General features: G+C 44.9%; 1 protein-coding gene across 2 annotated transcripts in view; it reads left to right on the forward strand.

The window, feature by feature from the left end:
- Ets1 (ETS proto-oncogene 1, transcription factor) overlaps positions 1-26,548 on the forward strand; it is a 128,878-nt gene that overhangs the window by 87,848 nt on the left and 14,482 nt on the right. For both annotated transcript variants that reach the window (XM_052756008.1, XM_052756016.1), the window contains 5 exons: positions 8,683-8,802; positions 10,292-10,492; positions 13,106-13,183; positions 14,102-14,350; positions 18,846-19,106. In XM_052756008.1, the coding sequence (XP_052611968.1) occupies positions 8,683-8,802; positions 10,292-10,492; positions 13,106-13,183; positions 14,102-14,350; positions 18,846-19,106 (909 nt within the window). The remainder of the gene's footprint in view (positions 1-8,682; positions 8,803-10,291; positions 10,493-13,105; positions 13,184-14,101; positions 14,351-18,845; positions 19,107-26,548) is intronic.

Consider the following 26,548-nt stretch of genomic DNA (forward strand, 5'->3'; position numbering starts at 1 on the left):
TCCCAGATGTACACAACTATGAAAATGAGAAAAAAAAATGAAGAATCAGATCTCCGTCTTGAGACCATTTCTTGGGCCTTCACTTGCCGGGGCTGCTAGAGAAGACATGTGTTTCAAAGGCCTTCTAGCAGGCCGTTTTCATTCATGTTTCCTCCTTGGGGGTTTTGGGTGGGAGACTTGAGCTGTCCCAGGGAACAGAGTAAGAGCACTGATCTGCAGGGCTCAGGGGCCGGGTCTACTTTCTGCCTTCTATGCTGGAACGGAAGAGCCTCTCTGGGTTTCCCTGAACACCTGGAATTGATTTGGGTCCTGCTGTGCCTTCCTATACATATGCTGAGGTGGAGGATGGTGGAGGGGCTTGGAAAGAAATAAATCCAGTGATTAAAAATAGCTTTTGCATGTCAGGTGCCTGAACGCATTTGGGAACATGCCTGCAATCCCTTTTGTCTGGCAGGTCTGAACTCTGGCGCTGCCGAATTACAACTGCTTTCATTTGTTTTTCCTGCTTCCCTACCATGTAATGGTCAAGGGCTCATTGGAACCATGTGTGAGCCTGGTGACTCACCAAATCCTCAAGACTTCGGTGGTAATAATGTGTTAAAACTCCTTTTGGGGGATAGGGTAGGGGATGGGTGAAGGAAAGGGGGGAGGGAGTCTGAGGTCATTTCCTACAGATGTTCACTGTGCCTGGTGGACCCTGCACACTGCTTTCTCAGGCTCAGAGCAGCTTGGAGGACTCTCTCTTTTGTCCGAGGGCAGTTTTTCTCTGAGAAGAGGCATCTACCTTTGAGTTGGCACGTTGTACCCAGTGTGTGTTCCCTGGTGGCTGTGTGCATTAGCACAGAGAGATGCTGTAATCTGAGACTGGCTTACATTTTTTGGGCAGCCAGGTCACTGGAGGGTGAATTGGGGATTTTCTGTACAGCTTCTTTCTACCTTCTTTGGATTAGTTTTTACTGGCTGATGCCTGCTGGAGGTTTGGGTAGAGGAGAAGGACACACACTCAGTTGTTTGTTTTTCTACCTGATGAGAATCCAATTCCATTTCTCGTGCTGTTCCATTGTTTGGAACAACGATGCGCAGCATGGTTGGCATGGGTGGACCCCATGTGGATCCCCAGGTGGATGCCCATTTATTGCTTTGGCACATCACTTCATTAATGAAACCTGAGCCAGGGACTGCAGAACTCTTACTTCCCATCTTTGCATTAACCTGCCCCTAGGATTGAAGTCATGTCTGCCCAGGTTCTAGTGCCTATGAGTGGGCCCAAGAGCAAAACAGAAGGCATTGCTCCCTTTAACTCTGCTTCTATTCTATTGTGTGTGTGAAAGAGACCGGGCAATACTCACTGGTTTGAGAGTCCCGTTCTGGGATGGTTGGCCCCTTTATTGGGTATGTCCTTTTAGAAGCCAATAGCAGCTTGCAGCCACCAGGGTTTTCAGCCCCTCTGGCCACAGCCATTCTCTCCTTGTGTTATTCTCCTACATTGGGCTTTGTTCTAGGCAACTTGACTATGACTCTTGGAAATTGCCCTTTTGGAGTTGGTCAGAACATCAACGTTTCTTTGTGCGCTCTTCGTTACCGGTGAAAGTTCACAAGGCCGTGAGCCGTTCGGAATGATAACTTCAGTTTCAGGTTGGCTTTCTATCCTGATCTGAAGGCATTTCTTTCTGCTCCCCTGTGCCAATTTCTCGGTCATGATGTTGTTGCCTTAACAATAGTTCTGTGGTTCAAGTGGGCCAATAAATGAAATGTAGACCTGATGTAAGTACCAGGCAAGATAATTTCAAGCCCCATTTTCTTTGGCTTCGGGTATATCTGTCTCTTAAACTTTCATACTATAATACTTATTTATCTCAAATCCTCAAGACAATAGAATATTAGTAGGTGAAATGACTTGTTGTTTGGATTATCTTTGTTGTGTATGTGTGTGTGGGAGGGAGACAGAGATATGAAGTAAGGGTTCATTACACTATTACGTCTGCAAATGATCAGATCAAAATTGTAAAACCCAGTCATGGGGGCTGCCTCTTGATGGAACTCCTTTTAGAGATAAATTGAGTAAGTACCTTACCTAGTGTGAGTTGCCTAATGGAGAAGGTGACAGCAGAATCCACAGATTTTGATCAAGAAGGCAAGTCAGCCATGTGCGTGTCTCTCACTCTCTTTTCCCCCTCGTCTTTAGAACACCGTCTTTGCATTTGGGCATTCTTTTGTTTGTTTGTTTGTTTGTTTCCTCCATCTCCATGTAAGCCAGAAGGCTTCTTCTCCATTTCTGTTTACTCTGAGAAAATTTCAGCAAATCTTTGTGTAACTAATTAGTCTCCTGTTAGATGTCCAGCAACCTATTAGGGTGCCTCAGTGAAGACAGACTGGGAGGAGCCAGGTTGCTGTTTAGCCTGTGTGCTTCATGTGGAAGGAAGGAAGCCTTCCCTTAGTCCCAGGAAAGGGGAAGAGAAGCAGTAGATGATGCAAACAGGTTTCCATAATTGTGGTTATCTGTATGAAATGCAGAGTCTTGGGATAGTTTTAATTGCTTAAATACCTCAAATTTTCTAATTTTCAAACAAAAATAAATCTGGCCTCTTTCAGCTTCTAAATTTTTACTTCTCTTGATTATATTTATGCAACCTGTTTGCCCTGGTAGTGGAATTGAGCAGGAAGACCCTGGATTTTCAAGAGTGGAAGGCTGTCTTTTGGCCCTAGTTGGTCCGTCCTGTGCTCTGACTATATGCTGAGCCCCTCTGGAGTCTTGTTTTCCACAATTATAAAATGGGAACCCTGCAGCACCTTTCCAGCCACCCCCAGGACTGTCACACTGTGGGGATGTGGTGGAAAGGTCTATGAACGAAGTCTTAGCAAATCATGAGGCAGTTTTCCCTTCTCCCTCTCCTGCTGCTCTGTTGATGGCAGGATCATTGTCAAGTGCTAGAGTTTGTCCCAGCATAGCATCCACACAACACTGGATGCTCATCTGGGATTTCTTGTCTTTGGTTCTGTCCCTCACCATCTTACTGGTGGATTCCAGATGCTGTCATTTTTACATCAGTTGTTGAGAACAGCAGGAGAAAGAACTTGTAGTTCTGTAAGGCCCTCAAGCCTTCAACATCTTGCTGAGGAAAAGCTACCTCAAGTTAAGTTCTTTGTAAAATAGTTGGTATGAGCAATTCTGTTTTAGAGAACTCCAAAGAATGGTGGAAAAAGACACATGAGACACCTTTGAAGGGTTCTTGGAAACTGAACAGCCCTTAACTTTGACGAACGCACAAATGCAATAGAAATGCTTGTTTTACATTTCGCTTGAAATGGTCTAGGGTTGTCAGGGGTGGGCCACATTGAAACACAGGCTGGTGTTTCCCTGTATTCAGAACGCTGCTGGCTCAGTATGCCTGTAGATTCCAGGAGAGCTGTCCTGCCTGCCTTTGTCTTCACATTGTGCATCTTGGCATGGGTTTCTACTCACTGGCTTCTGTACCACTGTCTTCTCAGAAATACAGGGTAGGTCCTATAAATGTTATTGCAGAGGTAGGGTCCTGAGGAACAATTGGTAGACAAGTCTAATATATGACTCTAGTTTCCATGCATTGTGCTCCAGGGGATTGGCATACTCTATCTTCAAGTCAAGTTCTCCGCATTTTGAGACACTGTTATTTGAATTTAAGATACTGTAATTATTAACCACAAAGGTAATCTCAGTATTTTTCTAGGAAATGCAATTAGTGTTCATAGAGGTACTGATTAATGTCCAGATGCTGCTTCTAAGATTAGAAAGTATCTGTAATAATGCAAAGTATTACAGTAATGAGATAAATTAGGAACAATAGTAATGTCTGCTTTCCTAAATCATGTCAGGTTCTCCACCTACCTAATGATTTCATCATCATCATCATTGATATGAGTAATTACCAGAACTTACACAATCACAGATAATATTGAGGGACCTTTTGTATTGGTCTTTTTAAGTAACAAGCTTAACATATCCTTTTTTTTTCCCCCTTTGAGACAGACAACAGCCTTGGTTGTCCCAGAACTCACTCTGTAGACCAGGCTGGCCTCCAACTCACAGAGATCCATCTGCCTCTGCCTCCCAAGTGCTGGGATTAAAGGTATGCACCACCATGCCCAGCTATTGATCATTTTTTAAATGCAGTGTCCACACCACTGGAAAGACAACCCAGCCAGCTGTTCACTTAGGTGAAGAAAGGATCTGGTTTTTTGAAGTCTAAATCTTGAACTTTACAAATACAGAAAAGTTCTAGCTTTCTTTTTTACAGCCTTTGGTTCCAAGAACAATGACAGTGGTGCCTGCTGGGGCTCACATCCCAATGCAAGTGTCTCAGATGTGGGGATCGTTTTCTCTAATAGGCTTGGGAGATCTTCCTAGGAGACCCAGAGCTTAGATCTCACTACAGGAGGGACAGAGCCAGGTGGCTGCATGTGAACTAGACTTTTAGAGGTGACATTGAGGTGGACAAGCCAAAGTGGTTCCAGACGCTTCCATTAGAGAAAACGAAGTGAGAATATGGAAATGCTTGCTACCCCAACAGGAAGCAGAAACCTGCATGGAAAAAGCATCCACTTAGCACTCCTGGTCAGAGCAGACTGCCAGAGTGCTGTAGGTAGAGGATGCAGCCTCAGGGCATCTTCCTTCTCATGCTCTCTACTGTGGTCCTTGCTCTTGGCTGTCTTCTCAGGAGGGCATCACATTGCCCCAGCTTTCATGTTTAGAAGATAATGTGGAGCCATCCTGCCGGAGTCATGGTAGCCCCACAGACACTCTGTTAGTGTTGGCCTACATTTTCTACATGTGGCTCTAGCCCGTTTCCACTATCAGTGAAGTCCTTCTCTTGAAGTTTTTACTCTGATGGAGGGAACAAAGACAGAGAGCAAAGCCCACCCCATTCAAGTTCCTGAATTTAGATCGAATGGGAGCGAAGGGAACAAAGTTGATTCAATTGAGAAATACTGAATTCACAAAGTATGTGTTGATTGACTTATATGTTTAGCTTTGTGCTAGCATCCTGGGATGTCAGAGTTTTCCCTACTCCCAAGACATGCTCCCTGCTTAGCTAAAGGGCCTCTTTCTCTGGAGTAAAATTGACTTGTGCTCCGAAGGGGAGATACTGTATGTCACTTAGCTGTTCTCAGATTGGTGAAATAAGGACGAATGGGGAACATTGATGTGTTTCTTAATGACTTATTTGATCATTATTCCATTGTTTGAAGGGCTGGATATTATGTAATCAACAATTATCCCTTCCCTGAGCCCCTTTTTTTTTTTTAAATTCCCAAATCTGGGATTTTCCATCGTTTTGTCAACCTTCCTGGAGGCATGCTGATTCTTCCTTTAGAATTTTTTTGGAATGTTCCAAGGCAATTCAAACACTCTCTGGGACTTGAGATTCCTTGTCACTGGCAGGGCTCGGGAGCGTAGCTAAAGTGAACTGTTTTCTTCTTAGGAGGGCCCAGTCACTGGGCTGCTCCCTGGCAGCATGGCTGGAAGCTGTCCGCAGGCATGCGGCGTTACCTCAGTTCATTTTGACATTCAGAGGCAATATAGTGGCTCCTTTTCTTGGAGGTCACTAATTCTCATCATTTCTCTTTAGCGACTCCCTTCCTTCTTTTCTTCCTCCTTCCCTCTCTCCCTCCCTCCCTCTGTCCCTCCCTCTCCTCCTTCATTCCAACTAGCCAAGGAACTTCTAGAACAAGCTAGCTGAGGAACTTCTGTAGTGTCCTCTTCTGGACTCAGGCATCTGACAGCAGTTTCTGCATGTGGGCACACTGGCCGTTCAGGCTGCTAAAAGTCATGACAGTGAAGGTAGTCGCTGCAAAAAGTCACAGAAAAGCTAGGAGGGTTTAACTCTGGGGAGAAATTGACTCAAGATGCGTTTAGAAGATGCTTGATGTTGGCTGTGTGCATGTACTCATATTGGGAACAAGGCCTCCAAGTGTGGAAGTGTAAAACTGTGTGGGGTCTGGCAACTGATGATCCTGGCAGGTCTGCAGGATTGGAAGCCCCACTGCCCTTTCCCTCCTACATCAATCATAAATTGGGACTTCCTGTATACACTTCAGGCTTGCCTGCCTATCTTATCAGCAATACTGCTTCCCTAGTCAAAGCCACTACCGTCTCTCAGCAGAACAAATACTGCCACTTTCTTACTAGTCCCATTACGTGCACTCAGGTGCACCTAAACCACTCTTTACAGACTCACAGTGCAGGGAGGCCTTTGCTCTGGCTAAACTTCGGCAGCTTTCTGTTTTCCTCAGGATAAGGTGCCCTAGTCTTTCACGTTGTCTTCACTTAGCTCTTCAACTTCATGTCAGCCAGCTGCCCTCCTGATCGCTCCGATTCGACAGTCATTCATCTTTTTTTTTCTTTTTATGTTACAAGCTTTTTTCCCCTCCTTTTCTGTAACTTTGAAAATTAAGTTTGTTCCTCTCTCCGTCTCCCTCCCCTCCTCTGTCTTCTGATCATCCCCCTCTTATCTCCCTCCCATTCCTGGAAATCCTCTCCGCAGTCTCTTTCCTAGCTTTGACTTTCACTTTTGTTTTGTGACTCCATTAGTTTACCCAGGGCCATCTGTGCGACCTTTGGTGTGGAACTATCCATTGGAACCTGGTGGGGTCACCACTGGGTACACAACTAAAACAGTGACACCCCATCTGCCTGAATCTATCCAGCAAATAATTCACAGTGAAGGAAGGGTAGGGCTCCCTAAGCCTCTCTCTCATCCATGCTGGCCTGTTGAGGAACTTCTTCTTAGGAAGACCCGGCATAGGCCTGCACAGCTACTGTGTGTTTGAGAGTACAATGACCGTGCCTCCCTCAGAAGATACTTTGTAGCGCTTCTCTGTGTCCTCTAGCTCTTACACTGTTTCTGTCCCCTCTCCTACTTTGTTCCCGGTACCTTAGAGGGGACGGTGTAAACGTGTTGTTTAGGGCTGACATTCATTTGTCACTTACTCTCAGCACCTTGTGTAGCTATGAGTCTCTTCATTCATTGCCATTTTCTGCAGAAGAGACTTCTCTGATTAAGGATGGGAGTAGCATTTGTTGATGAGCATAAACATAAATATTTAGAAGGCAGTTTGATACTATACCAATTTAGCTAAACAGCAGGATCCAGTTACCCACTACAGCCTAAGACCTCCCATCCATGGGTTTTTGTAGGGCTTACTGTACGGGGCATGGATGCTGTCCTGTGGAGCATCATCAAAATCAGAGAAGAGTTGGTTACCCCATAACAGCAGTGCCACTGTTACACAGGAGAACACATCTTGATCTTGTAGCTTGTAGGGACCACAGCTGTGTAAGACCATTGCTGCCTTTTCTGCAGCAGTCTGCACAGCACTTTTGAGGACTGTGAAGACTAGCTGGAGGGGAGAAAGCTTCTAGCTCTGTTTTAGCTTGATATCTCTATATTGCTCAACCAAGAGGTGTGGAGACAGGACTGTCCTCTATCTCTACTAATATTTAGTATAGTGCCCAACGTCTTATTAGACCACACGAAAGGAAATAAAAGGGATAGAAATAGGAAAAGAAGTCAAAGTGTCCCTGTTTGTAGGTGATATGATACTGTACATAAACAGAAAATTCCTAACCAATTAGCTTTCCCGCAAAGTGACAGAATACAAAATAACTATACCAAAAAAAAAATCAGCCTGTCTATATACCAATGACAGAAGCACCGAGAAAATAATAAATAATAAATCAGGGAACTAATCCCATTCACATTAGTATAAAAAAATAAAAATTAAAAACAAAATATTGGTATAAACCTAACCAAGGAGGCAAAGAACCTCTGCTTCCGTCTTTTTGATACCTCTTATCTCATGCCCTTCCTTTATGCTGTGCCTAAGATTGTGTTGCTTAAGTTCAGTGTTTACCACTGGATTTTGTGTTGGAAAGCAGACAAGCTGTCAGGGTTTTAGTGAAACTGAAAATTTGTATCTGCTCATTTCCAGGCGAGGCTGATGTCTGCTTGGGGCACCACACTGAGGTCAGCTAGGCTAGAGAATACTTTTCTTCCTTAATTTCTGAGAGTCCTTCAGATCTCACGTCAACTATCTCTGCCTATGGCAAGTTTTTCCTGATGCTCTGGACTTGCAGCAGTTCCTGTTCTAGGCTAGCATGTATCGTCTCCGTTGGGACCCGTAGTGACATTGTCTTTAAACATTTGTGTCTATAGATTTTTATTACCCGAATCCACTGCAATAATCTGTCTTGGTAAGCTGTTTCTATGTCCCCTGGTATGTTTTGTTCTGTGCTATTCCAATCCCTTGCATATTTCAAGCACCAAGTAATTCTTGGTTGCATGAATAATATTGTTTCTTCTTTTTAGAGGTAACTGAAAATATGTAGTAACACAAATGGTTTCTGTGAATAAGAAGGATAAATGGGGGCCATGGATAGTAGAGATCAGAAGAAAGAATAAGCATATATTGTTCATCAGGGTACAGGGCATTGTAAGCAAGACACAGGGTTTTTTTTTTTTCCTCAAAGGGGCCTAGCATATTGTGGAAAACCCCTTCCATTTTACCTGCTGTGATGAGGACGTGAACATGGTTCTTTCTCAGCTTGCATTCTCTGATTCAGTCACACCCTCTCATCCTTTGTGAGTCGTTAATTACCTGTGTGGTTTTTGTGTTTCATATGCCGTTTTTTGTTTTTCCTTACAGATATGGAATGCGCAGATGTCCCCCTGTTAACTCCAAGCAGCAAAGAAATGATGTCCCAAGCATTGAAAGCTACTTTCAGTGGCTTCACGAAAGAGCAGCAGCGACTGGGAATCCCAAAAGGTACACTTTTTACAGTGGGAAAACCGGTCAATCGGGTCAGATCCTCAGGGAAGGCTCATTGGCTCTCCTGTAATGAGGCTGGCTTAGATTAGCAACACTGGAATCAGAAGTGATGGGCTATTGCAGACATCCATGAGACACAGGGACTGAAGATCCACCCTTTCCCAGCTTGTCATCGCCATCTTGGTCTTAGGACAGTGTTTCCTGACCTGTCTGTATATCAGACTCTCTGGACCTTTGAGAACGTCCAGGTAGGCCCCAGACTAGCCCAGTTCAGCCTGAACAGCTCCTGACATCTTTATTTTGTAAACTCCTCAAACAATTCCAACTTGCAGACAAGTTTTGGAAATTGTATTTTAGGGTCAATCTGGGCTGCCATGGATGAATCCCAGGTGCTGTGTTGCTTTATATGTATGCTATGTTCTCTTTGATGTACTTGGGCAGAGTATGCTTGTGCTTTAGGTTTACTGAGAATGGAAAGGGTCTGGAGTTGTCCGAAAGAAGTGAGCTGAGAATTGTCAGGTTCACCTAGGAACATGTCTTGGATAGTCAAGAGCAGGAAGGCTTTTGTTGTTAGGAAAGTTGAAGGAAGGCTGTCTGTGAATCATGCCTCTTCCACTACCGGTTAAAAGATTTCCAGCATGGCCAGACTGGAGCTTCGGTTAGATTTTTGGAGTGTATAGGTACATTTTTTCTTCTGTTTGTAATTTTTCCCCCAAACCTGGGTGAAGAACAATCCCAAGCGTTTTTTGAGGACCAGAGGCAGAGCAGGATAACTTGACCCCTGAGTGTTCTAGCATCTCATGAAGTTACCTTTTGGATTCAGTTATATGGCCACTGGAGGCTGCTGTCATCTGAGTCCCTTTGGTGTCCTTGGTGGCACAGCTCTGTCATACCTTAGGTCATGTATACAGAGTATATGTCATCACTGCTGTTCAAAGGAGGGCCTGTGCAGGGTGCAACCTTGGCGGGACAATTTTCTGATGTTGTCACTAATCATGACACTTGAGTGACTTACCATTACTAACTGTGGTGATTATTGTAAAACCTAAGTGGCTAAGATAAAAAATAATCCAGTATGAAAACCTCAAGTGTATTGAAGAGTTGAGAGCAGACAGAGGCATGTGCAGTTTGTGGAAAACACTTTACACTGTTACCATCGCTATTAAAGAAGGCACGTTCCCTTATCTGGGACTTTTAAAATTTTTAATGGAAATAAAGATGAGAGAGGAGATCAATGGAAAGCTTGGCCTGAATGAAAGCAGGGAATCATTGTTGGCTGACCACAGCTCCTCCTCCCTGGCAAAGTAGGGCAGGTGGGATGCTGAGTGGGGGGAGACATATATGAGAGGTGCTGGAAAGTTGGTCATCACGGGATGCTGCTCGCTGGGTCTGAGGGTCACTAGCATCCCCAGCCTTGTTCCATCCCTTCACTGTCTTCTCCCCAGCCTGACCTACCGCATCATCCTCATTTGATCTCTCTTCTCAGACCCCCGGCAGTGGACAGAAACCCATGTTCGGGATTGGGTGATGTGGGCTGTCAATGAGTTCAGCCTGAAAGGTGTGGACTTCCAGAAGTTCTGTATGGATGGAGCGGCATTGTGTGCCCTGGGTAAAGAGTGCTTCCTGGAGCTGGCTCCAGACTTCGTGGGGGACATCCTGTGGGAGCATCTAGAGATCCTGCAGAAAGGTAAATGTGTGAAAACGGGGGAGGGGGTTGTGTGGGGTTTCTCTAAGAGTAGAAGAAAAGCCTGCCCAGCAGTGAGAGGCCCCAGCCTTTGTATGTAGGTGTTCAGCCATGGCATGGATGGTCCTTGGGGATGTGTTTGTCATAGAGCCTGGCACAAAGTGAGAGCTCAATACATGCTGGTTTATTTTTCTTCTGTGCATTGGGAGTTCGTATTTTAATTTTTAGTGAGGTTGTACTTCTGCTTCTTATATGCAAAAATATGATCCAAGTTATTTCTGAAGTAGTTCCCACAGCCAAAACCTGGATTTACAAAAAACAAAGATACTCCCCCCCGCCCCCCAATAACCTTAATATATACTCCCTTGATCTATGGTGTGTACTCTCTGGTAGCAGGAGAGTACAGCTTCTCCAATCTTATTAGCAAGACAGGTTTCTCTGCCACTTACTGGCTTGGGATTATGGCAGTGTAGAATACCTTTTACACTCGGAGCCAAAGCTGGGGTTATATCAGGACGTGGTGTTGCAACCTTGTAATGACACAGCCTCCTCTACCGGCCTCTTCTAACCTTTTTGGACCAAGTGACTCATGTCCCGTAGCTCTGGCTGAGTATAGAAACAGCAGCAGGCGGCAAACTTGGGTGTTTCTGCACTTATTTTTCTAAATTTCTTCTTAAAATAAATTATAGTTACCAGCAGTCAGCAGTGCCCTGGAGCTGACTGTAAGCCTAGAAGCCTGCTGCCCTCTGTAACCAGGCCCACCCTTTCCCTGTGGTCACCAGGCCCCAGCTCTAGGCACAGCCACTGGGGGCAGGGCGCACAGCTCCTTCCATATAATACCTTCCTTTGTGTAGGAGTATGCCCTTCTCTCAGGGCAGAGGAGAGACCCAGGTCCTATTCCTCTAGGCATAGAAGTGTGATGTGCATTCCTTCTCCTCAGCTTCTTGTTGAAAATGAGCAGTGGATGAACGGCCAGGGATATGGTGGTTCCTCCTGTGGCTGCTGCTCCTGAGGAGTGGACAACAGCCTTAGTAACACACTGGTGCTGACCCCTAGGCACTGACATGAGTGACCTGTTCAGAAGAGGAAGAGGAAGATGTGGTAGGCGCCTCGCAGAGCTGGTTTAACTGCTGGCTTTGGAACACCACACAGGTTGCACCAGACCATGAAACCAAACATAGTCTGTTAATACAATGCTTCTCTGAACTTAAATGAATTCCACAGTGGATGTACCATGAGCTGGGGGTAGTCTCAGTCTGCCACTGGTCATGGTATATTCATATCCTTGGCTCTAAAGTGCTGTAAACTATATTTTCTCTTGGAATTATCCCCAATTTGTGATCAGCACTTTAAACTTTACTTACTTCTGAATCTTTTTAAATTTCACTTCCCATCCCTTTTTTTTTTTTTGTGCTGTGGGACTGTGGGCTTCCATCTCTGGGATAAGATTAGACTGTAGGCTACGTTTATGCTATGGAGTAACGTTAGGGAATTGAAGCAAAGCTGGGTGGAATTGAGTGTATTTGAGAAGGCAAGTCTTGTCATCCCAGCCGGTGTCCCATAAGAGTTATTCAGAATACTTGTGCTCAGGACAGTATCCAGTCTGTGATCAAATCTGTGCAGCATGGCCGCCAGAGAACATAGCTGTTTGGGGTGGAGTTGGAGGCCAAAGGTGGAGGGGATGTTTCAATCTGATAAGCTTTGCAAGCAGAGTTTAATCATTTTATCTTAACTGGGAACTTTTTTTTTTGAGTGCAGGCATAAACTTGTTTTCCCATCAGCCTTTGCTCTGAGCAGGCTAGCAGATACCTGAGGAAAACCCCCTATCAGTTGTCTCCCTTTACAATTGATTTTTGTAGTGAAATGCAGCCAGTCTCTGAAAAGTGTCAACAGCTACTGCATTTGAGTCTAAAGTAGCCAGGGGATCCTGAGCCCACCATGACAGTTCTGTTCTCCACCATGCTTGCTCTCCATTCCTTTCTGAGGTCCAAGGAAGTTGGCATCTAGGCGGCTGAGATATGTTACTTCTCTTACTTTACACAAGTCTTCATGGCTCACTGAGTGGAGTCACCTTACCAGTGTCCTGCTTCTTGTCTGGGCCTGAACTTGAATTCCAAAAACAATGAGGGAAACACAGAAAAATAAAAACCCAGACATTGGCAAAAAGTGGAGGATACAAAAATCTACTTGCCTAAAGACTGGCTATGTTTCTGAAATGTTTTTTAATTTATCAGTTTGAGTGGTAAGCACTGATCAAGGTCCTTGCCGTCCCCAGACAGGCCTAAAGATGTAGGTCTCTGAAGGGAAATACCAAGACATCACAAATGAGGGCTGCCCATTTCCCCAACCCTTAGTCATTATCTGCTGGGTCTCCTTCCAAGACAGTAAATCTCATTTCACAGCCACTGAAATGATAAACTCAGCCTACTTTTGTGATCTCATCTTGAGACAAGGCCCCAGTCAGGCAACTAAGACACCAACTCCTCTAATGTGCTTGAAGATGTCTTAGAAAAAAAAAAGGTTGAGGTCATTGGGGTCCTCCTGTGTCCAAGATCCTTTAGGCCAAGTGTCGCTTGCATGTTACTTTTATTTCATTCTCTGATGTGTTTCTTACAGAGGATGTGAAGCCATATCAGGTTAATGGAGTCAACCCTACCTATCCAGAATCCCGTTATACCTCGGATTACTTCATTAGTAAGTGCCATCTTTCACTCTCCTTCAGTCTCTTGGCTCTTTATGGTAGGGAGCTTGGAAAGGCTTAGTCAGTCTCAGATGCTTTAATAATAATTCCATAGAAAGTAAGATTTTCTTAATCATATTCTGCTTTTTTAAAATTATCGTATGACTTTTCACAAAGTAAAAGCATTCAGCTTGTATGTGTGTTTACCAGTCTACAAAGTTCCTGCACCTGGAAAGGAGTTCACCCTGGCTAGATTTTGAACTTATTTAATCCCATATGTGATAGTGGCTTGGAGAGGGTTGGGTTAGGGATTTGATTTTGTCTCACATGCTCTCCTTATCTGTTATTGAGGATGACAGCATTTGACATGGAATCCATCTAGAAGAGTGGCCCATGTAGTATCACACTCTAGTACAGAGAGTAAAGCCTTCTGTTTTTTTTTTTAGTGTAAGATACCTTAGAACACCATGGAGGTGGCCAGAGAAAAGGAATACCATTGCGTTTCTCTGGTGCTTCTGCCTTCAAAGGTAGTGTTCAACAGGTGTGATGTCATTTTTATGTTTTTATTTATTATAGTTCTTATTCCAGTGATAGCACTACATTCACTAGATATCAAGAGTTATCAAGAGTGTCACAAATGTTGCAGACATTGTGCATACACAGTCTGATTTACTCTTCATCACATTGCTCCAAGGAAGACTTAATCAACCTTATTTTACAGACAAGTAAATTAAGACCAAAGAGGAAGGTATCTTATCAAGGGCTGCAGATAGTAAGTTGAGGATCCAGGTTGAAATCAAGTCCTTCTGACTTACTCTCCTTTTGTTCTTTAAGAGAGGCAGCTCATATCACGTGATGGGGCCTTGATATGTAGTAAGAATTGCTTCCTTTAGGTATCAATCTCTCCAATTGTAAACATTCTCCTTTTCTAGGCTATGGTATCGAGCATGCTCAGTGTGTTCCTCCCTCAGAGTTCTCAGAGCCCAGCTTTATCACAGAGTCCTATCAGACTCTGCATCCCATCAGCTCAGAGGAACTCCTGTCCCTCAAGTATGAGAACGACTACCCTTCTGTCATTCTCCGGGACCCTCTCCAGACAGACACCTTGCAGACAGACTACTTTACCATCAAGCAAGAAGTGTTAACTCCAGACAACATGTGCATGGGGAGGGCCAGTCGTGGTAGGTCAAATTTACTTTCAAATTCCTTGGGTGTACAAGAATGACCTCACTTTATGAGTTTTTCAGGTCCTATTTCACTCACTTATCAGTCCAGTATTCATCACTCTCAGCCTTTCTGTTTTTGAGTGTGTAGATAATAAGACCTTTTTACCATGGCATTTTAGCCTTATACAACATGCTGGCTGTAGTTAGACTTTCTTTTCTGCCACCAGCCCCAAGTAACGACACAGAGACTTATTATTAACTCTGAAAGCTCGGCCTTAGCTTAGGCTTGTCCCACTAGCTCTTATAACATACATTACCCATTTACATTAATCTACATTTTGCCCAGTGGCTTTTTACCTTTGTTTCATTCGGTGTGTCTGACTCCCTCCCTGTCTCATTGGTGTTTCCCTCAAGCACCTAGCGTCATCCCGAGTTCCTCTCTTTTTTCCCAGAAGTCCTGCCTATCTCTCCTGCCTAGCTATTGGCCATTGAGCTTTTCACTACACCAATCACAGCAACACATCTCCACACAGTACACAAATATCCCACGACAGATGGCAGGGAGCTTGGCGGTCCTGCTGGAATAACAATCCATTGTGGTATTGGGGTAAAATGTTGGCCTGTATAATACTTCTAGGTGGATTTTGAAAAGCAGGCTGCAGTTTTATTAAGGGAATTTTCTTGGAGATCATAATCTTCTTGAAAGTTGATGTGTGCCTTGGTGTCCCTCTCAGGGTACACCTGGGCCACACTGTAGAACCTGACTTGGTACCTGGGATAACCCTTGCTGTTCATCCTGGGAACTTAGCCACTTGTGACTTCTTTGGTTTGGGAAGATACAAGATGGTTAACCAATGGTTTATTTGGAGCTGGTCATCAACAGTGTGGTGGAAGTGTGTATTTAGCTAAGGGACCAGGGAGTAGAGGGTCAAGAGGCTTCCAAAGGAAGGTGCTCTGGTTGACAAGGCTATTATAATAATGATAAAACATTCTCAGGCAGTGAAGTCAGTGTTTCAAAATAGGTCTGACTGACCTGATGCCCCAAAGGGAGACTATACCTGATATTTACGATGAGGCCACACAAACATTTGACCACTAGGAGCAGTGTGTTCAGATTGCTTTGTTGTTGAGAAGTGTAGTCTGTTAGGAGGGCCTTCTTCATCCAGGAAGAGCCCACTAGTTTCTGAAAAGCTAAAGATGCCTTTCCTGGTGGGTAAATGGGAAAGTATTATAAGCAGGAGGAGGGTAGTGATTCCTACTCACTGAATGACCCCCTGTGCTACTGTTCAGAGCTCTCCAAAAGGATGAGAGCCAAAAGGAGTTAGCCTGTGGCCATTGTAAGCCATACCTGCTGCCATACTCTTCAAGTGTTCAGGCTCACACTTCCTCCCGGCAAGGCTCAGGATAGCTAACTGGCCTTGCAACAGGGAAAGTCCCTGCGAAACCAGAACCCGAATCGTCCTTCTTAGACTCCTAGGTTGTTTGTGTTTCAAACCAAAGGGAATGGGTGGGACCACGTCTGTCTTCCCCTTTCTGTCTGTCTTTTATTTTTGGGTATGTGTCTATTTAAATACACACTCACAACTGTATGTACGCATCTGCGCACTTCTTGTCATGCAGCTTGAGGCCTTAGAACCATTTTCTTCCTTAGGGGGCGGGCTCTGTGTGTATTTAAGGAGACTGAACTGTGGGTTTGGGGTTCAGCTATGTTGTCAATCTGGGTAGATCTGCAATCATATTGTTTTACAATTGTGGCTGGTTTTGCGTTTGTGTAAATGTCCCTCTCTCCCTTCCCTTTTCTTGGTTCTTGGGTTTTCACTACCCCTTCAAACCCTAACTGGCGATTAAAAACCCAAACTTATACTTGCTAAAGGACGTCAGGTGTTCCTTGTGGCTCCTCTGTCACTCATCTCCTTCAAGCTCAGGCCATAGCCTTAAGGGGAAGAGCAGCTTGTGCAGGCCTGCTTGCTGCATGGAGGATGTGCTGTAACATGGCTGGCCAAAGGGCCCTTGATTCTGAGTGTTGTGATTGGTCTAGACTAAAGACATTACTGTTAGCTGACTATTAATAAACGCAGTATTCAGAACTGTGTGATCGTATACAAAGTACTTCTCTGTCCACTTATTTGGGCTCTAAGGCCGGTCTTTGTGTGAGTCTTTTCTGTGGGTGGCTGTGAGGCTGCCCGTCTACTGTTCAGAGTGCTATGGAGTGGAATCAATTAGCTGAGGAAGGACCTTGCTGAGGCATTTCTCAGAAAAGACGGTCAGTGCTTGTCTTGGGGCGTGCTCGCCTCCCTGGTTGAACACAGAAGCAGAACTGAGTAGCTAATCCTGTTGGATTCGGCCGATGTTTTGGAGAAAATACCCGTTAACGAAGGCTTCCAGCTCTAGGGTTGTGAAACAGAACTGAAGCGAAAGCTGCACTCTGCTCTAAACCACAGTCGGAGCTGAGTGGCATCTGGTGAGGCCGCGAGAGAGTGACGCCTACTTTAGCACTTTTGCTAAATGCAGCTCTTTCGGCTCCTGGCTCTCCAAAATCGCTGATAAGAGGAATTGCAGGGAGCTCAAGCACAGAGCAACCTACATTCTGGTGACTCCATGGGCAGGGCATCCTTCATGAAAATACACGTTTTCTTTCTTAGGCTTTTGCTCTATTTGTGCCAGAGTAATCGAATGACAGTTAACATCCATTGCTAGTATGAGAAAGCGCCTTTTTATGAGATACTAGAGAGATTTCTGTCCTGCTAAAAAAGGCTATGGCATTCTGCTCATAAGCTGCTTTCCTGAGACATTTAATGTGACTTAAAGAAGTAGTAATGGGAAGGGTCTAGTGTGGTACTGGCTGGGCAGGCTGGGCTGATCACTCCTCAGGCTCTGGTTTGCCTTCTGGAGGTTTCCTTCCTGTGAACAGATGAGCAGACGGTAGTGATATATGAACTTTCTGCCTTCAGCGTTACAGGTAGAGTGTCCACAGCAGTGGAGTGGACCAGAAGTACTTGTTTGATTTGGGCTTAAATTTTTTTCTTCTTTGGAAAACCGTGTCTTTCCCGTGTATTTAACTTTGATTTGGATAGCTGCTTATGCTTGAACTTTATTTTCTTAAGCAATCCTCACTATCAGGAAGAAGGAGGTATGCCAGAAGCACGCTAATATGTGGTTGTACAAGGCATGTTTACTTCAGGATTTATCCAGCTTTGTACAATGCGAATTGATTTGGGGGTATTTCTGTGGATGCATTGGATCACATCTTTCCATCTTTTGGCTTGTGCTGGATAGAAGTGGCCAGCCTGTTTCCTGAGATCTGCCTCCAGTTGCCTGAACAGTCGCTGAACATGGAACATAAGAAAAATATTCCCGGGAATCCTTTTAGATCTTCAGTGTATTTATTTTCCTCTTAAGCTTTTCTTATAAGCCCCTCTTTTTTTTTTTTTTTTTTTAAAGATTTATTTATTTATTATGTATACAGCATGTATAACTGCAGGCCAGAAGAGGGCACCAGATCTTGTTACAGATGGTTGTGAGCCACCATGTGGTTGCTGGGAATTGAACTCAGGACCTCTGGAAGAGCAGTCAGTGCTCTTAACCTCTGAGCCATTGCTCCAGCCCCATAAGCCCCTCTTTTAATGGCATTTTTGCCAATGGAAATTTCTCCAAGAATGATTGCACAACCACGCAGCTGTTTAGAACCTGGTCTGGGAAGTGAATGAACTTGCATGATCTTGTGGTCAGTTAAGAATGCCTTAAGCAGCTCATGGAGTGGAGGGTTTCTGACCCTGCTGTGGGCCTCAGCTCCTCTTCCTTCCCGTTTGCTGCCCATGGAGCATGAACTCCAAGTACTAAACTGTGCTCGAGAGGATAAACAGTATGGTTTCCTATCTAGAAGAATGATAGCGAGCTTTGTTGGGTTTTTTTTTTTTTTTCTCTCTCCTTGAAGGCATTCCATAATTTCTTTCTCTGTTTGAGAGGGCACAAAGGAATCACTTAGTATTTGGGAAAAAATGCTTAAAAAGTAATACTTTAGTTCTAAGGTCAAGGGAGGCCAATCTGCTCTTAGTCTAATGGAGTCTTATCATTTCATTGGCTGGAACTGGAAAAAAAAAAATCTGACAGTGTTCTGTTTGTTTTTCATTAATCCATGAACTCTAATATATTAACTTAGGACTCTCATGACAAGTAACATTCCAGGCTTCTACATTTCTGGCTTTAGTATTCTCGAGGTTCCAGTACTGTTGTATCCACAGGACAGATCAGAGGAACAGAACCTGATTTCAGGTCTCTATACTAGGAACTAGGAACCAGGCGGTGGCAGCATCCTGAGGTTGTGGCCAGGCCAATCTCCTGCCCCCCTAGTGTAGACTCCTGACTCCTGGGGCCTGTATCCCTGGGCCCTCTCTCCCTTCACCCCTCTACAGATCTGATTAGCAATCTGTCCTCCATAAGAGGGTTTTTACAGTTGTTTTTTCCCAACCCCTCCTCCCTGCCTTCCTCCCACCTCCTCCTTTACCTCCAGGTAAACTCGGGGGCCAGGACTCTTTTGAGAGCATAGAGAGCTACGATAGTTGTGACCGCCTCACCCAGTCCTGGAGCAGCCAGTCATCTTTCAACAGCCTGCAGCGTGTCCCTTCCTATGACAGCTTCGACTCTGAGGATTACCCCGCTGCCCTGCCCAGCCACAAGCCCAAGGGCACCTTCAAGGACTATGTGCGTGACCGTGCTGACCTCAACAAGGACAAGCCTGTCATTCCTGCTGCTGCCCTGGCTGGCTACACAGGTAGGCACCCGGCCCCTGTCTAGGTGGCTCTTTGCATGTTTCTGTGGGCCAAGTCAGATATGTGGCACAGAGACCCAAGGGCGTCCTTCTTTCTTTGTGTGACGTTGATGTCTCTGAAGGGGCTTCAGTCTCAAGCCAGTCTGCTTGTGAGAAACTACTGAGTTTTGGAAGCCAATCGTATCGCTCTATCTCAAGGGTTCATTTTTAAGGGTGGTAGAAAATTTAACTTTCGAACTTCTTCCATATCTGGAGTTTCTGGAAACTGCCTCACGGCAGCTCTTGAGGGACTTTTGCTGGCTTGCTCTGGGGAGACCACTCCAAATATAAAACCAGAAGCTGGCTTTCTTAAAGACAGAGTTCAATGGCCTGCATGCTGCAAAGTTTCACAGTATGGTTATCATAGCAGCTTGCTGTTTGAATGCAAGAACAGTGTTCAAAGCCCTGTCCAGATCCGTTCTGAATTTCCATAGCAAACCACTTAAAAAACAACAAGGACAACAACAACTTAGCTTTATGGTTGGTTTTCTTCCAGGTATGAAAGCTCTAATTAGAATAGTGGTGATTTCAGAAAGAACCCAGAGAATGGACTTTGATGGAGAGTCCGATAGTACAGCCAGGCAGTTCACTGTTCATGTCGGCAGCAGTACGTATGTTACTCAACCCAGGAGCCTTGGAATAGTTTGTCTGAGAAAAATCCAAGGAGCACTAAGTGATGTGCTGAGCATCAGGTCCTTTCTGTAAGACTGCAGTGCTACCTAGGCTTACAGCGTGTGTCAGAGAAGAGCCTTGGTTACACTCGGCTCTTCAGGTGTGCTTTAGCAGCTGTCCTCTTACACTGCCCTTCACCGGGGCAGCTGAGGGCCCTGTGTGACTGAAGACAAACAGCAGATGTGCTGTTTCTGTTGACATACCTGTCTGATGCTAAAAATGTGCTAGGATAGTCTTGGGATTTTTCTGAAAAATTAACTGATCTTCAAGAACAAAATTCATATACTTAGAAAAATTACTCCTTCAAAGATCAAGAATATATTCTCTATATTGCATTCCGCAAAGACCCCTAGGGTAGTCACTGCATCAACAGTGTTCAGGAAATATGTCTATGATTGGAGTGGCAGCAAGGACCATATGTAGAGTCAGGAGCCACAGACACACTTGAAGATCCGTGTTCTTTTGAAATACTTCCAAGTCTTTTTTTGGAGCTATTAGTAGGTGAGAAACTTGCTACATTTCAAGGGGATCTTTTTCTATCTCTGGAGAGTAGATTATTGGGAGGTTTAATCATTTTTATTGAAGATATTTGAGATTAGAAAAATTCCAGGAAATCTTTCAAGGTGTACAAGAATGGCAGACCCTGGAATTGGGACCAGACTCTCCAGATGTAGTGGTAGAGTAGGTAGGGGTAAGGGATGCTTAGAAGGGAAGAGAAAGGCAAACTGGGGTAGAGCTCAAATGATTGGCAGTGTTCTTGTTTGGATATTGTTTAGTGGGCTCTTTCCCTCCCTCCCTCCCTCCCTCCCTCCCTCCCTCCCTCCCTCCCTCCCTCCTTCTCCAATGGGATAAGGGATTAAAACATTCAATTAAGTAGAGGAGATAGGAAAGCGATTATCACTTAGCTTTCTCAAAGACTAAACTCTTCAAATTGAAAAAAAAATTTTTAAAGCCTCTCCACGTTTAGTTTCTGTTTCTTTACAACTGTGGATTTAAGTTTTTCAGACTCAAACGGTGACGAGAACAATAGCCCAGAAAACAGAAGTCCTCTGAGCCACCTCCCAGCTCTAACACACTGTGTGATTTTAGGCAAATTTACCTTGTACCTTTTTCTACTTTAGTGAAGTAGAACTGTTCACCCTTATCTTGACAGTAGGAGATGTGTGAACATGCAACTGAACCAAATCAATTAATTAAATGAGTGCTAGACATTGTGCTAGACATGGTGAGAAGAAACCCCTACTTGTAACAAATTGATTATTTCAGCAAATGAGCCCCAACTGGGGGTGGATCAGACCGCCCAGGGGCTTCTTCCCGTCTTGTCCAATTTATTCTAAAAACCCTTAGACTTGGACTGGACTCTCTTGTTGCTGTGGTCCAAATAAAGGTTGGGGTTTGTTAGGTGTGTGTGAGCAGACCACATTTCGGTGTCTGTTCCCATGGGCCCTGCCTTTGCAGAACACTTCCTGTCTCCACACAGGTTCTCTGATCCTGTGGCCTTATAGGCCCTTCTCATTTCAGAAATGGATGGCATACACCCATCCTGCCTTGGCTCTTACCTGAGGTGATGGCTAGAGTGTCTACAAATGGGTGTCTGGCTTTATGACGGTGTGGGAGGATGAGCTGACATTTGAAAAGTCCTTTGGAAAGTGGAGATCACTGTGTAACTGTTGGCAGTACTTCTGTCACGTTTATAAAAATCGTTTTCTGTCTCCGGTCTTCCCTTTTCTGTCCTAAAATCCAATTGCTGCTGCTTGTTTGTGACCTCCACTAGGGACACTCACACTTCTGCATCATGACCATCGTGACTGCCTGGCCTGCACTACATGCATGCGCTCAGATGCACCTAGCTGAGAAGAGGGTATAGCCTCCTGCCCTAGACTAGGGGCTGAGGTTTCTGCCCGTATCATCTCCACAGGAATACATTCTTCTCCTTCTTCCTGTGATATCTTAGTTATTGCACTGTAAGTGTGGAGATCAGTTAGAAACTGAATTTTCACATTCTCTTGCACAGTTACATTCTTCCTTCAAAGATAAGAAAATTGCATCAGCCTTTACTGGGCTCCCATGGCAACTTGTTAAATTAGGTCGAGATGTGGGGGCAGATAACACGGCTTGAAAGCCTGCCTGTTAGCTGAGTGAAGAATACATCAAATGCAATATTGGCTTCCGCCAGAATGTACCTCCTTACCTTGCTGCTTACGGTTATCAAACTGATACCATCATAAAGCTCCATTTTCTCTCCTTCATAGATACATTCTGAACCCTTTCTAATTACAACACAGTGAGAGAGCAACCAGGCCACTGTTGTCTCTGTACCCCATAGACCTCAGAAAAATGCTGAGCACTCAGTCTGTGCTTGCATGCTGGAATCATTTGTTATGATGATGGGTCCTTCCCTCCTATGTCTAGTACGATGCCTAGCATTCATTTGTTTAGTTAATCAATTTGGGTGTAGGCATCTTGATTTCAATTTCAATGTAGGGTTAAGATAATATGCTGGATTGTTAAGTAGTAGTCGCCTTCCCTCTGGGTTCTTCTAGCCCCATTTTAGAGATGGTGAAACTGAGCACAAAGAACATGCTTTATCCAAGGTCAGGCCATTTTGCTCTGTAAGAAAGTAGCTCCTAAATGAATTCAGTGCTGCATGTCTTGCTTGAATGCACCATCTGTTCTTCATGTTAAGGAATGGGAACACTCCCTGGGTATCTCCATGTCCTTCACAGAAGTATTAACATCCCAGGTGGCCTCTTATCACTAATTAACACTTCATACATGTGGCTGAAGATCTGGGAGAGGGGTAGAGATGGCTTTACTTCAGTACAGAGTTCCTGGCCTGTGAATCACCATTATTGGACTTCATTCCATATTCTTAGTCACAGCCACAGATAAGGGCCCATTCCTATCCCTGCTACAGGTGACATTCAGTTGATTTGCTGGCAATCTATGTCTGGGTATATCATCACCCACTAAGGAAGTAGGTCTTTATCACCCAGAGCCTGGAAAAGACTATGCCCAAAACCATTCATTAATGATCATAAAAGTATGTTTTATATTCTCTCTCTCTCTCTCTCTCTCATTGTGTGTGTGTGTGTGTGTGTGTGTGTGTGTGTGTGTGTGTGTGTGTGTGTGTGTGTGTGATATCACACCAAAAGGAATCAGACCTAGAGGAAAAGCATCCCCCTATGTCTGTCCTCCTATATGTCCCCTCAAATTTCCTTGGTCAGAATGAATTCTATTCTGTCCATTTCATAGATGACAGGAGAGTCAGTCTAAATTCACACAGTAAGAAAATCCCCGGGTCAAGCTCAGAACCCCTGAGGTCTCATTGCAGTTGAGTTTTAGGGTGCAGTAGCCCAAAGCTGCTGATAAAACACATTTGAGAAAATAAACAAATTGATTACAGAAGGGAGGCCTGTCAAGCCCCTCTGTTCAGGGCATGGCCTGTGCGTTTGGCTTAGTACCTGCACTCACAGTCTTCTGAAGAAGACTGAGTGGAAAAATAATCTATACTTCCTAGGGCACGAAATGGTGACTTGAGTCTTGGGAAAGCCCAAGTTAGCAGTAAGAAAAAGGGAGATAGGTTGCTGAGTTCATAATGTAGCATGCATCTGTGCAGAGCTCAGCTATTCCAAACACAGGTTAGCCAAGGTGGAGCTTCCAAACATGTTACCCTATACTAGGGTCTTGGTGGAGTCTCTCCATGCAAATACTTCTGGGATAAGACAGTGAGAGGTGGCTAGCATTGAGATAGGCCAACTTGTCGGAGTGGGAAGAGACCCTAGTTGCTCACTTTGAGCATTAGCCCCATTTCCAGAAGCCAGAGGCACTCGGTAGTGACTTCTCTGAGCTCCCTGAATCTGGCAAGGCTGGAGCTAGCTCAGGGGTTTGCCAAAGCCAGCACAGTCTGAGTGTGGAGTGTCCCTGGTCAGTATCTCCACTGGGAGGGAGGAGGCTAGGAACAAGAAGGGCAGGGACTGTCTTCCCTCTGGTTTCAGGTCACAGGAAAGGGAGAGGAATCTTCCTGCTCAACAGCAGCCCTGAGGCCTGCGGGACTCTTAGTCATTGTGCAGGTTGCAGGGGTTCATGTGGGCTGGATTTGAGTCTGAGTAGAGACCTGGGTTAGTTAGCCCGCTGTTCACTTGTAGGTCAATGGAGAATTACTTTGGAGTACCAAGAAGGAAAATTCCCAGAAACAAAATTGAAGTGGCTGGGAGGGGAGCAGGTCTCTGCAGCCTGCAGTGCCGTTTCACAGTGTCTGCCTCTTCACTGATTAGTGTGGTGACAGTTAATCATTCTCCACCAGTAGAAGAATTCCTATGGTCGGAGAGTTTGGCCACACGGTTGTTAACTTTTTGTTTCTGAATGTCTTAAAATTTTGTGGGAAGAGGGGTTCCTTATGTTTGCTCATAGTTTTGAAGGCCAAGATTGGCTGAGTTCCCTCAAAGCCTTGGGCTAAAACTGTACAAGCTGCCCTTGGAGTGGCTTTCTAGTCTGTCTGAACCCGAGGCATATTTGCACCTCTCTGAGACCAGTCGGCTTTCTGGATAACAGGTTGACCCTTCTGTTTCGGGAGCAGCATCTCTGTCTGGTTCAGAGAAGTCTCCGAGTCTCACTATTTGGGGAATCACTGTTTCTTTAACAAACTCTCACTATGCATGATGGAATTGGGTGGTGTCTGCTTGGGAATTCCACACTGACTCCAGTGTGAAACTCCACCTTTTTGCCTTTGAAGCAGGATGTTTCCATTGAGCAAAATGTAGCCAGCATGCTGTGAGACATCAACACAAGTCCTGGCTGCCTTTGCGCAATGGTTCTGGAAAGTCCCCATCACCTCTGACATGTTCCAGATTCTCCAGCTCTGCCCTGTAGGGTCTGCTTTTCCCTGTGGTGCCCTTCTGTCCCGGCTGTGGAGAAACTGCTTGCTCTTCAGCACAGAGGCTTGAGTCCAGAAAAGCACCCCTACTCCTGCATGCACTCACACCCAAAGTGAGATTTACTTGATGCCATGGCTTCAGTGAGGTCAGCATCCCATCTGCCATTCAAAAATGCCTTCACAATGAAGTCCAATTTAGACAAGTGAGAGGCTGGCCACTCTGGGCTGCTTCCCCATGAGGCTATAACCTGTAGGGATTGTGAGCATGGACTTGGGCTCTGCTACTGCCCAGCTGTAGGACATTGGGAAATTTCACAACTCCGTGCCCCATTTTCTTTGTCTAAAAAATGGTGGTAATAATGGTTCCCATCTCATAGATAGGTGAGAATTAGTGAGTTCATGGAATCACGCAGAGCAGTGATGGGTACCCAGGAAGAACACCCCAAATGACAGCTCATTCCTACTCCATATTAATCTCTTATCTTACCCTTTCTTCTTTGCAGTATAATTTTAGTTCTTTGAGGTCAGGAGATACATTTTGTTTATGGAATTTCAGCAGTTAGTGACAGCATCACAAGACAAAGCAAGACCTTTAATGTCAGTTAGGCCCATCTGACATGTAGCCCAGGCTGCTGCCTGTGTTAAGTACCTCTTATGTCCTGGGCTCTTTCATATAGTAACGTTTGTTAACTTTTCACAAAAGGCATACACAGAAGCTTCTGTTTTTCTCATTGTACAAGTGTGGGATTGATTTGGAGGGGGAGGGGAATGTCTAGACCAAAGCCACAGAGCACATAGGATACCTCCCAAAGTTTTCACATTGTCTAGCTAGCAATTAAGAAAGTATCCAAAATAGTGAGAAGCTGATAGAAAGCGATGGTTAGCTATGCAAGCAATGTGTGTGGGAGCATCTCCAAAGACACAGAAGGAACAGGGGAGGAGTCAGGGAAGCCTCCAGAACAAGCTGTAAGCCTGGACAGAAGGAGGTTTGGGTAGGAAGTGGCTCTGCTCTGCTCTGTGTCTCAGCCTCTGGATGGTTCAGCCAAGCTGGTAGGGAGTCTTTTGGTCACAGCTGCCCAGTGGAAAGACCTCTGTGTGTTCCAGGTCTGGGCCTGTATGTCCCTTGCTATGCTCTGTCCGTGGTTGTAACAGTCCTCAGAAAACCTGACCCCTGTATGGACATGGTAGAGGAGGTCTATTATATCCCCTGCAGTAGGACACCTGAGCAGCAGTTAGTGTGATAGCCACATTGGACCTGATCTACAAGGTGACATCTCAATACGCTAGCATAGCTTTTCTGTCTGGCCTAATATAAGGCACGACTCATGATCATGTGTCTCTATGTTCATAGTGGCCCATGATGGGCTTTGGGGTTCTGTGCATAATGTTGGCTGTAATTAACCCAGTGGTGTGACTCACATCTCCCTGATAGATAAAGAGAGTGAAAGTTCTCCTAGGATGGCTGAATTCGAAAGTTTAGACTCTGAGAGGAGGGTGGCACCCAAGGTGTTTAAGAGGGTGGCAGGACACAAGTTATGTGGAGGAGTTTGACATTCAGGCTGGGTGGAGCAGTTTCTTGTGAAGGCCTCTCCAGGCTCCTTCTCTGGCCCCAGTTCTTCAAAGGCGTAGGCAGGACACTTTCAGCTCACTGCATTATGGTGAACTAAGTTTTTTTTTTTTTTTTTTCCTGTAGCTCCATGCAGCCCTTAATATTCTGTTTCATGTTCCAACTCAACCTAGCTACAATGCCCTACACTTGAAGGATGTTCAGAAATCAGTTGCTGCCTAAGGGCTTGTAAGAGCTAGCACACACTGATGCTCACATAGAACAGAATGCCTTCCCAAGAGTTACAGTGGG

Source organism: Peromyscus californicus, unplaced genomic scaffold (genome assembly GCF_007827085.1).
Source record: "Peromyscus californicus insignis strain IS unplaced genomic scaffold, ASM782708v3 Scaffold_11__1_contigs__length_118956290, whole genome shotgun sequence".
NCBI lineage: Eukaryota > Metazoa > Chordata > Mammalia > Rodentia > Cricetidae > Peromyscus > Peromyscus californicus.